Genomic DNA, 11935 nt, shown 5'->3' with positions numbered 1-11935 from the left:
AAAAAAAAAAAAAAAAAAAAAAAAAAAAAAAAAAAAAAAAAAAAAAAAAAAAAAAGACATTTACATTGCGGAGTTCTTCTCCAGGGGCGTTATCCTCCAATTCTGCCTCGACGTGATCTGCTAAAAAAGAATACATCATCAACACCTAGTCTTGCAACATGATGTACAAACAAAACCAATAATAACATTCTATGGAGTCTGGTGTAAACAATGTCCTTTAGATAAATGCATCCAGCACTGCAAAGCATAGCTACAAATACAATATTTTGTTTCACCTACGTGAATTAGAAATGTCACATTGCAAATGCAACAAGATGTTTACTGAGGGGGAAGAGATTTAGAAACCTCACTAGTCACTATCATCAGAAAAACCATCAATTTCCCCCAAATGCCTAAAATAGAGAGTACAAAAATAATATTGATTTCAAATGCGATTTCCAAAACCCTAGATAGGTCGCAGTAAATAGGAAACTTGAGAGAGAAGATCGGGGGAGGAGGCAAATGACCTTGATCTTCATCTCCTGGACACGGAAGGGCATTGGAGGGCAGTGATTTAGAGAACAAATAAGGAAGAAGTCGTGTGGCGCCGCCGGTGATGAGCCGGTAAGCCGGATCAACAAGCTTCGAAAGCCACCGCCTTTGCGGTTGGTTTTGCTCCGGCCGAGCGTAAGGGGTAGGCGGCGGCTTTCTTGAGATTGGCTTCCGAACCTTTCCTCCAACTCCTCCTCCACCGTACGGTGTCGACGACGCCCTTACCTCCGCCCTCTCCATGTTAAATCTGACACAGGGGCTCTGCCTTGAGTGGTGGCTGCTCGCAGTATAACACCGCGCGTCGACTGTTTTTCGCTTCTTTTTCTCTTCGAAAATATGCCGACTCGACTTTGTGGCGACGACTGAGCCCATAGCCGCAATGTTGACCTTCCATTTTATTTCTTCTTGGAACGACATGTCGTAAATATGCTAGCAAATAATTGTATGTCGTTCACCCTACCCACCACTCCAAATCTCACTGATATAAATTCATATAAATTTGTTATTTTTTTCACCAATATTTCAAAAGTTAACTCACATTTTTTAAAACTAAAAAAAATTGGAAAAAATTTTAACTTCTCCTTAAAAAATTATAATTGAAAAATGGAGAGAAAACTTTGTCGGGTTGCATAAACACGAGCTAACTTAATTAGCGTGAGATAGACGATTACTTGTGTGCTAGGATTATTTGTTGAGGTCAAAGAAAAATCTATGTTTGATAGTCAATGATTAGTCAAATTGAGCATTATCGTTTAGAAGATTTACACTACATAGCTTAATTACTACGTTCCTATAGTCTCGTGCAATAAATCATTGACTTTGATTGAAAATAAGAAGAAGCAAATGGTCTAAATAAAATCGAGCCAACTAATTTATAAGCAATTAAAAGGCATCAATGCTCAATGCTCTTCTCTCGTAATCGGTAATTGAAGTAGTGATGTGAAATTGTACTCTCACGAACAGATCTTATGTTAAAAAGATCATGTCAAGATCTCATTCGTGTGGAAGAACATCACTATTGATAGTGAGTTTGATATATAATGTGACATTTTCAAACCGAGTTAAAATCAACTAGCACTACTTTAATAAGATTTCCTCTCTTTTTCCTAAATTTGGAAAAGCTTAGCAGTGTTGCAAAATAAGACAAGAAAAGAGGAGCTCCACAAATTACACCAAGATTCTCACAATCATTGGTACGGAGACGAAAAAACGAAATGCATGCATCGAAAGACGCGGTAAAGTATCATTTTGTAACAGCTCAAACCCACCGTTAGTAGATATTGTTTATTTTGGCTCGTTACGTATTGTAGTCATATTCCACGAAAGATGTGAGTTATGAGATCTCATATCGATAGGAGAGGGGAATAAAACATTTCTTAAAAGAATATGAAAACCTCTTCCTAACCGACGTATTTTAAAACCATGAAACTGACGACGATACATAACGGACCATAGCAAACAAAATATGTATCACTTTAACTGTAGGAAGAAGATTAATATAAAGAGAGAGAGAGAGAATATTAATAAGAGTACAATATATGCGCAATTTTGAGGAACAAGGAATCGCATTTGCTGTCAAAAATATTGGGTTTGCACATCTATGGAAAAAGACTACAAAAACAAAAGGGTTATGTTAATAGCTTCTAAAGGAGTGGTTTTGGAGTGGCGTGGATTGCTTTTCAGACTTTCAAACTATGGGTACCTTTTTTTTCTGCCTTCAATTCCTTTTATATATTCTACTCAGATTTGATGTACACCAAACAATAATAATGCATCACCATCTCTTACGCTTTCATTTTGAAAAAATTGACTACATATGTCTTGTAACTAAACTAGGTACAAAGATTCTAATTTTCTTCCACTTTTATTCCTTCATTGCCGTCTTGTAGTTTTCAATCTCCATATTAGCTTATGGAACTCATATAATCAAATATGAATACAAACTAGTTAAATGAGTTGTTAAATGATATCCAACTTGTGTAATGTACAATCGAATTCACTTGTTTCGTTCATTTAGTCTACAATTCATTGTATGTAATGAGAATTAATGTAACAAATGGTCACCTTTGATCCATTATGTATAGAAATGTTTCGCTCCCCTCTCTAACCGCCCCTGTTGAGAGACCATATCCTCGTTGGCACACCGCCCAGTATCCAACTATAATACTATTTGTAATAGCTCAAGCTCACTGCAAGCCGATATTGTCTGCTTTGGCCTGTTACATATCGCCGTCAGTCTCACGATCTATTAGGAAAAAAATTTCATACCCTTATAAGAAATGTTTCGTTGAGATCTCACAATTAAGTAGTATCATACGCTGAGGAATTTTCTGGTGAGTAATATATATTTAAAGTAATATATACAATTCCCTATACAAATGCAAACAACTCACCTCCATGAATAAAGTCTTGTTCAGATTAATCAAGGTAAAAAAAAAAGAGAGGAATATAAAAACCAAGTGAAGATAGTACGAAATGACAGGAAGAAGAAGAAAAAGAAAAGGATGGATGGGGGCAATTAACCCTCTCCAATATGAAAATTCCCTGACTGGGAAAAAGAAGAATCAAGTTCCCCATGCGGATGGCTTATCATCTGTATGTGTCATCTTGGCCACGCTGATAGGACCCTCCGGTTCATGTCAGCTCTGTTTACTCTAACCAGTTTTAGCTCTGCGTGTAGGCTGCAAAAGCTCATAGAATGATTACTTAATGAACCCTTAAAACTTTAAAGCTTAAACCCAGAAATTATGGAATGGAATTGAAGTTTAGAGATGGGGTTGATGAGGAATGCAGCCCCCCCATGTGTAGCAGTAGCAGTAGAATAAAGGAGCAGCAAGCCTAATAATATTGCCCATCCATGGAGCACAAGTTTTTTGGTTACTTTCGTGAGTCATATGGTTCCAAGTTGAACCCATCAATCACATCTGCGATCCAAACAAACTGAGCTGTCAATTATTTCAATAAAAGGCTTTCAAAGCCTAAAACAGAGCCATCCCTCTCCATGGTGACTGAGGGAAGCTGTTTTTAATGGTTAACAACATTGAAAAAGATCAAACATGTCTATAAATTACAGCCACCAATCTTGAAGTGGCACTGCTGCTGGCTGGCTTATTACCTTAAGCTTTGAATAATTTCAACTCTTTCTCAAAGGGATATGCCCATCTCATCAACACATCATTTCTGGATGCCAAGCTACTGTTTTGACAATGCATAAATTCCCAACACCAGAACTCAGAAGAACGCTTGAACATGAAAATGGAAGCTGAAAAGGCTATTATTACGAGAGATCAACTAGAACCAAGAGATACTTTCAAAATTGCCTACCTAATCCATTTCTTGCTTGGTGTTGGTAATTTGCTCCCATGGAATGCTTCCATCACTGCTGTTGATTACTTTGGCTACCTCTATCCCACCAAACATGTCGAAAAGGTTTTCTCCGTGGCTTACATGACTTCCTCTGTGCTCCTTCTGGTTCTTATGGTTGCTTGGGATGGATGGTCTAAGAAGATGAGCTTTAGATTTAGAATGAACTTGGGGTTTTCTTTGTTCATCCTGTCTGTTCTGGTCTCTCCTGTCATGGACTGGGCTTCAAACATCACTGGTTCGAACTGGCGGCCAAACGAAGCTTATGGCGTGATCGTTGCATCCGTTGTCACCTGCGGTTTGGCTGATGGCTTGGTAGCAGGAAGTTTGATAGGATCAGCTGGTAGGCTTCCAAAACAATTTATGCAGGCTGTGTTTGCCGGGACTGCTTCTTCAGGTACTATATATGTCCAAACCTTCTCCTCTTACCTTTCAAATTTTATCACGAAAACTTTGACACAAATATAAAGTGCCAGACATGATCTAGCATCCTAGAAAGCATGTGCCTTCAGATGGCCGAAAGGGCAATAAAAGTACTTTCTCCATTCAACTGCATGAAAAAGTATGTCAATATTTTAATGATCTCTATTGATGTGGCAACTGGGTATTGGTGTGTAGTATTAAATTGAAAATAACAGATGATTTCCTGCTTTGTTATACTAAACAAGCTAAAGAAGATCATTACAAATTACCTGATTGAGAAAATTGATGGTGGCAGGTGTTCTTGTTTCAATCTTGAGGATTATTACAAAGGCCTCACTAACACAATCGCCAAAGGGTCTTCAAAAGAGTGCGCATTTGTACTTCATCGTCGGTGCGTCCATTCTCTTCTGCTGCATTGTGTCGTGTAACTTGTTGTGCAAGCTGCCAGTGATGCAGCATTACTACAGAGTTCTTCTTGATGAACCTCCATGTTCAAAGTCAAAGTTCTGGACAGTGGTGGGTAAAATCAGATGGCCTGCATTTGGAATTTTCATAACTTATGTCGTTACACTATCGATTTTTCCCGGATTCATAGCAGAGGACCTTGAATCCAAACTGCTTCAAGATTGGTATCCTATTCTACTGATTACAGTATACAATGTTGCAGATTTAGTCGGAAAATCTCTAACTGCAATATATATTTTGAAGAACATCAAGACAGCAACATGGTTCTGCATCACCAGGCTTCTGTTTTATCCACTGTTCATGGCCTGCATCCATGGTCCAAGGTGGCTGAAAACTGAATTACCAGTGATAGTTCTGACTTTTTTACTCGGCTTGAGCAACGGATATCTAACAAGTGTCATCATGATCAATACTCCCAAGTTATTACCTGCATCAGAGGCAGAGTTATCTGCCATTGTAATGGTTGTGTTCCTGGGAATTGGATTGGTCGGTGGCTCAGTTTTAGGCTGGTTTTGGATCCTTTGAAGTTGAACCAAACTCCAAATTATTTAGTACCCTGCCAACGGCAATTCGCCAAATTGGTACTACAACCTAATAAAATGTTGTCTCCTCCAAATTGTCTGGATTGGGGAACCTTTGGCCAACCTTTACAGGATATAAACTGCTCAAGCAGACAAGATAAAAGGCCCAACATTCGAACCACCAGCATGTTCGACTGTCGAAAAATGCAAACCGAGCTGAAGACATGACGAAGAAGAAGCTGACAAGAAAGTTTTTCACTCAAGTGGCATCTCTCTCCATGTTCAATCTTGGGTAGTAGTAACAAATGTAGCATTAGAAATCCATTGTAGTAGTTTCCTGGTTTCTTTCTTCTTAAAGGTAAATTCAGGCAAAAATCTAGGCTTGCAGGCTGAGCACAAAATATATATCTTATTTCCTTTCTACAAATCGCATTCCGTAGGGAGAAATTCAATATCTATTGATCATACAACTCACTGCTGCATATACTAATACTAAAGGCCAAGAAGGGATTATAAACAGGGTCAAGAGATGTTATCTCTAAAGCTATGATACAAAAGACCTGGGCGCAAGGGGAAGTCCAAGAGCTATTAAGATGCGGCAGCAAGAGGAGGTGGGGTATGAACTCCTTGAAAGAAGCTTGTCGCTGGCTTTTCGATTAAGCCATCTTCTTCTTCGTCTTCTTCAGCATCCCAAAGAAACCGTGCATATGATGCTAGAACATAGCTGCACCATAAGAGCAATCAATATGACATTAAACAACCATAACTCTCATGAAAAAGTGTGAAGTTCATCATCAAATAATCTAAAAGCTTACCAGTCATTAGGGGCAGCTTGAACGGCTTGATTGAAGTAACTCTCGGCTCTTGGAGTGTCCTTCTGAGTTTCCCATATCAGATCAGCGTACATAGACAAGACATTACCATCGCCTGGATTGCTCAAAATCGCCCTTCCACAATATTCTTGAGCTTTTACAAGATCCCCACGTACCTATTACCCGTAAAAATCATTGTAAATACCAAAAACCAGTAATGTTCGAAATTAGATAAGAGTTTTTCTTCAATGATATAGCAATTGGATATACCTCTTTCAAGAACCGTGCATAATTGCTCAAAAGCATTGAATTCCCAGGATTTGCCTCGATCATTTTCTGATAGTGCAGATCCGTATTGTCATTTCCATGATTCGAATCTCCAATCCCGAAACTCCCATCGTCGCCACCGTCGGATCCTCCGCCGCCACTGATCCTTCCACCACTACCACCAACTCCACCACCAACCAGAACATTAACAAACCCACCATCCCTATCCCCAGTTTCAGAAATCGATTCACGCCTCAACGACGCCGTTTTGGAGCGGCTAAACCCGATTACATCCCTCTCTTCGTCAACCTCAGAAAACCCACTCAGAGTTCTGCTAAAGGGTTTCATCTTATTCATGGACATGTCTCGAAGATCCGTCTCGGACAACGCCCGAGTAATCTTCCTGGGTGAGTCATCGATTATCGGAGATGTGCAACTGGGTGAGCAACAGAGCACAATGGAACGCGCCCTAGGGATTTGGTTCACGATCTCCGGCTCCAGGTATGAATCTCTTGAATGGTGTAACCATGAATTGAAGAGGGGAGTCGAAGCGCTTCTCAGAATCATTGTTTCGAAGGTATTCTTGAGCTTGTTATTGCATATGAAGTTGTTCTTGCCTGGTATGTATCAGTTCCTTCACAATGGCGGTAGCGCCTGGTATTTTTATAGGAGAATTAGTGGCAATTGAATATGAAATCTGAGACGTCGGGTGTGTGAGGACCAAGAAAACCGTGTACGCACAAAGTTTGGCTGTTTGGTTTTCTCTTTTAGCAACTAGTTAGTCGGTAATGTGGCTCCAAACAAAGATGTCTAAATGCTATTCAATTTGAATTTGATATACTAACAACATTGTTGAATGTATGATTCTTAAGAACTCAATGCTATCAAATTATTCATCGCATTCTTCCATATCAACTATATTCATACGATCCCAAAATTTTTTATTACAAGATAAAATCGTCTTACCATGTAACTAATCAATAGAGAAAATATGCATAAACATATAAAGGCGAAGGTTCGAGTAACCCTAAGTAGCACTTGGGCTTTGACCAAGTACAAGGGAGTCATATGAACCACGTGAATGTAAAAACAAAATCAACATACATATCCACTGTCTATCCTACCGTATATGAACTATTTCAATCACAAAGAAATGGTTTACTATTTCTTATCCCTAAAGAGCATAAATACTATTTAACTTAGTTTATAAATTTTGAAGCTCCTAAATTTAAATATCCGAAGATTTTATTTACAAATGTATACTTTGTTTGGATTAGAAATGAAATTTGATTATTAGTTGTTAAATGTTTATTTGATTCATCTTATTTTAATTTATTATTGTTAGTTCAAGAATATTTAATATATTATGAACCAAACTTGAGGAGAAGTGGGACCCAGTGTTGTTAATACGTCACGTGACTGATGACCTATGAACACCGTTGATTGGTGGCGTGCCAAATTTTTAACGATTCTCGTTAAATTATTCACGTGATCAATAAAACTACTGACAGCGAGCCCTCAGAGCTTCTCAAATTTACGTTTATACCACTCTCAGCCAGGAGTGGGTGAAGGTAGCATCCGGGGACCCACAAGGTCGAGCCCAGAGGGAAAGTCGGCGTCACTGGTGGTGCCCACGGCTTGGTTCAACGGTGAGTCTTAAAAGTCATCGAAAATAAGAACAGCGATTGGGGCACTAAGCCAATTTGGGGGTATTGTTGTAATTTCAAGTGGGGTTCAATAATGATGGCTAAAGTATGGAAAATTGATATATTATGGTCCATCTCTTTGGAATTTTAATTAAAATTTATTTTTCGTCCATATTTTTTGGAATTTACATAATAATTAAAATAAGAAAATAATGTTAATAAAAATTATAACTACTTTTTAAACAAATCACAAATCTTTGGCTTATATATTAATTTTTTTAATTGAGTAAATCTATTTGTTTATTTTATCCTTGTAATATATGGAACGGAACTTTTCCAGACAAATAATTATTAATTAATATATCATATTCGAGTCATTTGTTCTTAGTCAATTTGCTATTTCACTGATTTTCTTACAGACATTTAAGACCGTTCATTTTTTCATCACCTTTTTCATCTTTCAATAAGAAAGAAGAATCTCCCCAAATGGACCCCACCATAGCTCGTGGTTTCTTTCTTGTCGATAGATAGGTTTTGAAGTATGAAGAAATGGTTAAACAAAATATTAGAATATTAATTAAGATTACTAAAAAACTAACGTCAAATTTAAATCAAAATAATTCACATCGCATAACCTACTAATAATTAAAACTTGTACATTTAAGACTTGAAAATGAATAAAAATTTATCAACATGTCAAATACATTTTAGTTTTGATGGAGAATTGACTACAAATAAATTGCATAATTACGTCTATCCGAATCATACCAATATGGGTGATTAATTGATATAGGGTAGATTAATGAGCTCAGTAACGAGCTGTTAAATGGGCTTTCCAAGCTTGGTAATGGGCTCAGTAACGAGCTGTTAAATGGGCTTTCCAAGCTTGGTAATGAGCTCAGTAACGAGCTGTTAAATGGGCTTTCCAAGCTTGGTAATGGGCCCAGTAACGAGCTGTTAAATGGGCTTTCCAAGCTTGGTAATGGGCTGGCTTGGAAGCTCAAATAAATTCACATTTTAGCGATGGTACAAAAGGAGGGCGAAATACAAAAGTTTGGATTGTCCAGCGTGGCATCACATTTATTATAGACTTACTAATAAAAATATGACCGAACTTTGATTTTTCTCTCCAAAAAATATATATATATATATATTTTTTTTTAATTTATAAAAGTTTCAATAATACAATTTAATTATAAAAAAAATTCTAAAAATTTAAAAAGTTAGAAAAATATTTATAAAATTCTTTTTAAGACGGTTTAAAAAATTACTCAAAATAATTTTACTAATATGTTTGAACTGTTTAAAAACTTAAAAAAATACCTTTAAATTTGTTTAATTTTTTAAAAATATCATTATTGTTAATATATATATGAAATACTTAGTAACCATTTAAAAAATATTTAAAAAATATTCATTGACTTTTAAAAATAATGTTAATATTCTTAAATTTTTAGAAATGTAACTGTCTCTTTTATAAACATTAGTGGCGTTATTACAGCAAGGTATTTATTTTTTAAACATTGTATTAATAATGAGGGTATTTATTTTTTAAACATTTTATTTGGTTCTCCCGTTTAAGAAAAAAAAATCACCTCCATTTTTTCTTTTACCAGATCCATTATTTTCGTTCCAGTACTCACAGTTGCTCCTCCGGGGATGAAGTAAATTCTGGTATGCATCTCACCGGCGTTTTGTCATCAGTTCTCTGAATTATTGTTCTTCAAGATGCTCCTCACATTTTGGCTCTAAATCTAATTAAGTGAAATAGGTGGATAAGTATACAAAATTGATTGCTATTGTCTTTGCTCAAAGCTGAGGTGTACTGTTCGAATTCCATTTTAGGCTCGGCTGTTCAGCTCACGCCGATTTGTGTTTTGGAATAAAATAGTTGAGAACTTACCTTTTCTTATTTGATAATTTTTGTTGATGTTTTTTCTGTCACGTTGGATGCTATTGCTTATGGATATTTCTTTTCTTTAGTTGAAAACCATGGCGGATTGCATTTTCTTCTGGGTAATGCGATCATGATGCGACTCTCTGTGCCATGTTCATGTAAAGGGTCAGCATATGCATTTAGTATCAACTCGATGCCCAACCAATTGTATTATTCAATCCAGGCTTCTTGTTAATCAATTTTGAACCCCACTCTCCCTTAACTGAAGTACAAACTGGATATCTTACCTGTTAATTTGCGCATTAATTTCGCTTGGTAGTGTAAAGAAAAGATATATAAACGATTGTGGAGGTAAGGCACATGGATTCTTTACTTACTTGAAGATTCATTTTGCTTATCACTCTAATAAGGATTGTCTGTATCTGGAGATGCCTTTTGCCATGGTTTAAGCTCTGCCATTCTCAGAAATCTAGTCATTTACCGTCCAAGACCCGTCGAAGCTCACCGCTAGTGGATATTGTTCCTTTTTGGACTTTTCCTTTCGGGCTTTACCTCAAGGTTTTTAAAACATGTCTGTTAGGGAGAGATTTTCACACCCTTGTATAAAGAATGATTAGTTCTCCTCTTCAACCCGATGTGAGATCTTACAATCTATCCTTTTTGGGGCCAACGTCCTTGTTGGCACTTGTTCTTCTCTCCAATCGATTCGATGTAGGATCTCGCATATTATTTCCTAATTATTTCCTAATGATTGAAAAATTACTCAAAGAAATCAAGAAATGAACAAACTCAGGAATTGCGTGGAGGGGTCTGCCCTTTAAAGTCAGGAATTAAAGAAGCCTGCGACGTGCATGTTCTGGAAGGATGCTGTCATTACACACACACACACATAATGTTACTTGCCCTTTGTTTCATGATCTAAATCTTTTTGTTAATTTAATTTCTCTTTCAGATTAAGAGGGAGATATCAGTTATGAAAATTGTTAGGCATCTACATATTGCCCGTCTGCATCAGGTACGTTCATGACTTCATGACGTAATATCACATAATTCGTAGGAGTTATCTGTAGTTGGCTTCCTGCTGGCATCATGTATGATGTTCCTTTTCTCTATGGTTTTCTATCTCCCCCTAAATTCCACAGGCGCTCTGCTAGCCGGGCAAAGATATATATTATTCTTAAGTTTGTCTCTCGTTGTAAACTGTAAAATCCTACACGGATTGGAGAGGAGAACAAAATATTCTTTGTAAGAGTGTAGAAACCTCTTCCTAACAGATGCGTTTTAAAAACCTTGAAGGGAAGCCTAAAAGAGAAAGTTTAAAGATAACAATATCTGCTAGCGGTTGGACTTTGGCCGTTTTCAACGGAATACTGTTATCTCCTTCTTTACATTAGATTGGTAAATATTGAAACCGTACAACTACTATTATGTGTATTGATCTGCACAGGTTCTTCAGAAGAAGCTTCACAAAATTTAGTCTAGACGATACCTTCAACAACTGATAGGTGCACTTGCTCATTGTCACAACAAGGGTGTGCACCACTGGGACATTAAGGTGCAAACTTTTAAATAGAGGGATAAAATTCATAGTCTTGGACAAAAAGAATTCATGTGCTCTGTTCCTTATTAATCCTATATTTCCTTGAAATCTGGAAGGTTTCTGAATTTGGACTGAGTGCACTGTCTCCAGAAGTAATGTACTGTATATCGATAAAATGCTCATAAGTAGGTGGTTCCATTCATTAGATTGCGAATGATTATATCTTGTTTCTTTCTGCCAGGAATACGTTAATGTCTTTTTTATCATACAGTTTTTTAAATTATTACATAGGCTGCAGGTTCTTGGAGGTCAGGGTTATGATGGTGCAGCTGCAGACATCCTCTATGCACTAATGGCTGGACATCTTCCATTGTCATAGACGGATCTCCCCACCCTAAACAACAAGGCACGTTTCCAAATTTTCCATCACCCTCAGATTTGAATTACTAGCTCATCTTTATCCATGGGAA

The 11935-nt window shown here is 37.0% G+C and overlaps 3 protein-coding genes and 1 long non-coding RNA gene across 5 annotated transcripts in view; 2 read left to right on the top strand and 2 right to left on the bottom strand.

Moving 5' to 3' along the window:
* The window catches only part of LOC111470577 (nuclear pore complex protein NUP1-like), a 13728-nt gene extending 5796 nt beyond the window's left edge, over window positions 1–7932 (bottom strand). The window contains exons 1-3 of one of the 2 annotated variants that reach the window (XM_023116136.1): window positions 7921–7932; window positions 507–796; window positions 65–117 (exon numbers count right to left, since the gene is read on the bottom strand). In XM_023116136.1, coding sequence (XP_022971904.1) covers window positions 65–117; window positions 507–771 — 318 coding nt within the window. In that variant the 5' untranslated portion in view covers window positions 772–796; window positions 7921–7932. Of the gene's footprint in view, window positions 1–64; window positions 118–506; window positions 919–7920 lie in introns of those variants that run through there. The other variant, XM_023116128.1, reaches the window with a different exon arrangement.
* On the top strand, window positions 3781–5548 carry LOC111470588 (equilibrative nucleotide transporter 8). Its single transcript, XM_023116147.1, has 2 exons — window positions 3781–4291; window positions 4613–5548. The coding sequence occupies exons 1-2, from the start codon at window positions 3781–3783 to the stop codon at window positions 5305–5307; spliced, it is 1206 nt and encodes a 401-aa protein (XP_022971915.1). The 3' UTR covers window positions 5308–5548.
* On the bottom strand, window positions 5694–7142 carry LOC111470595. The gene is made up of 3 exons (XM_023116156.1): window positions 6386–7142; window positions 6119–6291; window positions 5694–6027 (listed from the first exon to the last, which is right to left on the bottom strand). Exons 1-3 carry the CDS (start codon window positions 6947–6949, stop codon window positions 5892–5894), a joined length of 873 nt encoding a protein of 290 aa, XP_022971924.1. The 5' UTR covers window positions 6950–7142; the 3' UTR covers window positions 5694–5891.
* Window positions 7933–9609: 1677 nt separating the features above from the next.
* On the top strand, window positions 9610–11871 carry LOC111470657. The gene is made up of 3 exons (XR_002715093.1): window positions 9610–9702; window positions 10878–10940; window positions 11764–11871. It is a non-coding gene; the product is annotated as an uncharacterized LOC111470657 (long non-coding RNA).
* Window positions 11872–11935: the final 64 nt, after the last annotated feature.

This window comes from Cucurbita maxima, unplaced genomic scaffold (genome assembly GCF_002738345.1).
Source record: "Cucurbita maxima cultivar Rimu unplaced genomic scaffold, Cmax_1.0 Cma_Scf00002, whole genome shotgun sequence".
NCBI classification, from domain to species: Eukaryota; Viridiplantae; Streptophyta; class Magnoliopsida; order Cucurbitales; family Cucurbitaceae; genus Cucurbita; species Cucurbita maxima.
Note: the sequence above shows the minus strand (reverse complement) of the source record. Positions and strands in the feature narration are given on the sequence as shown.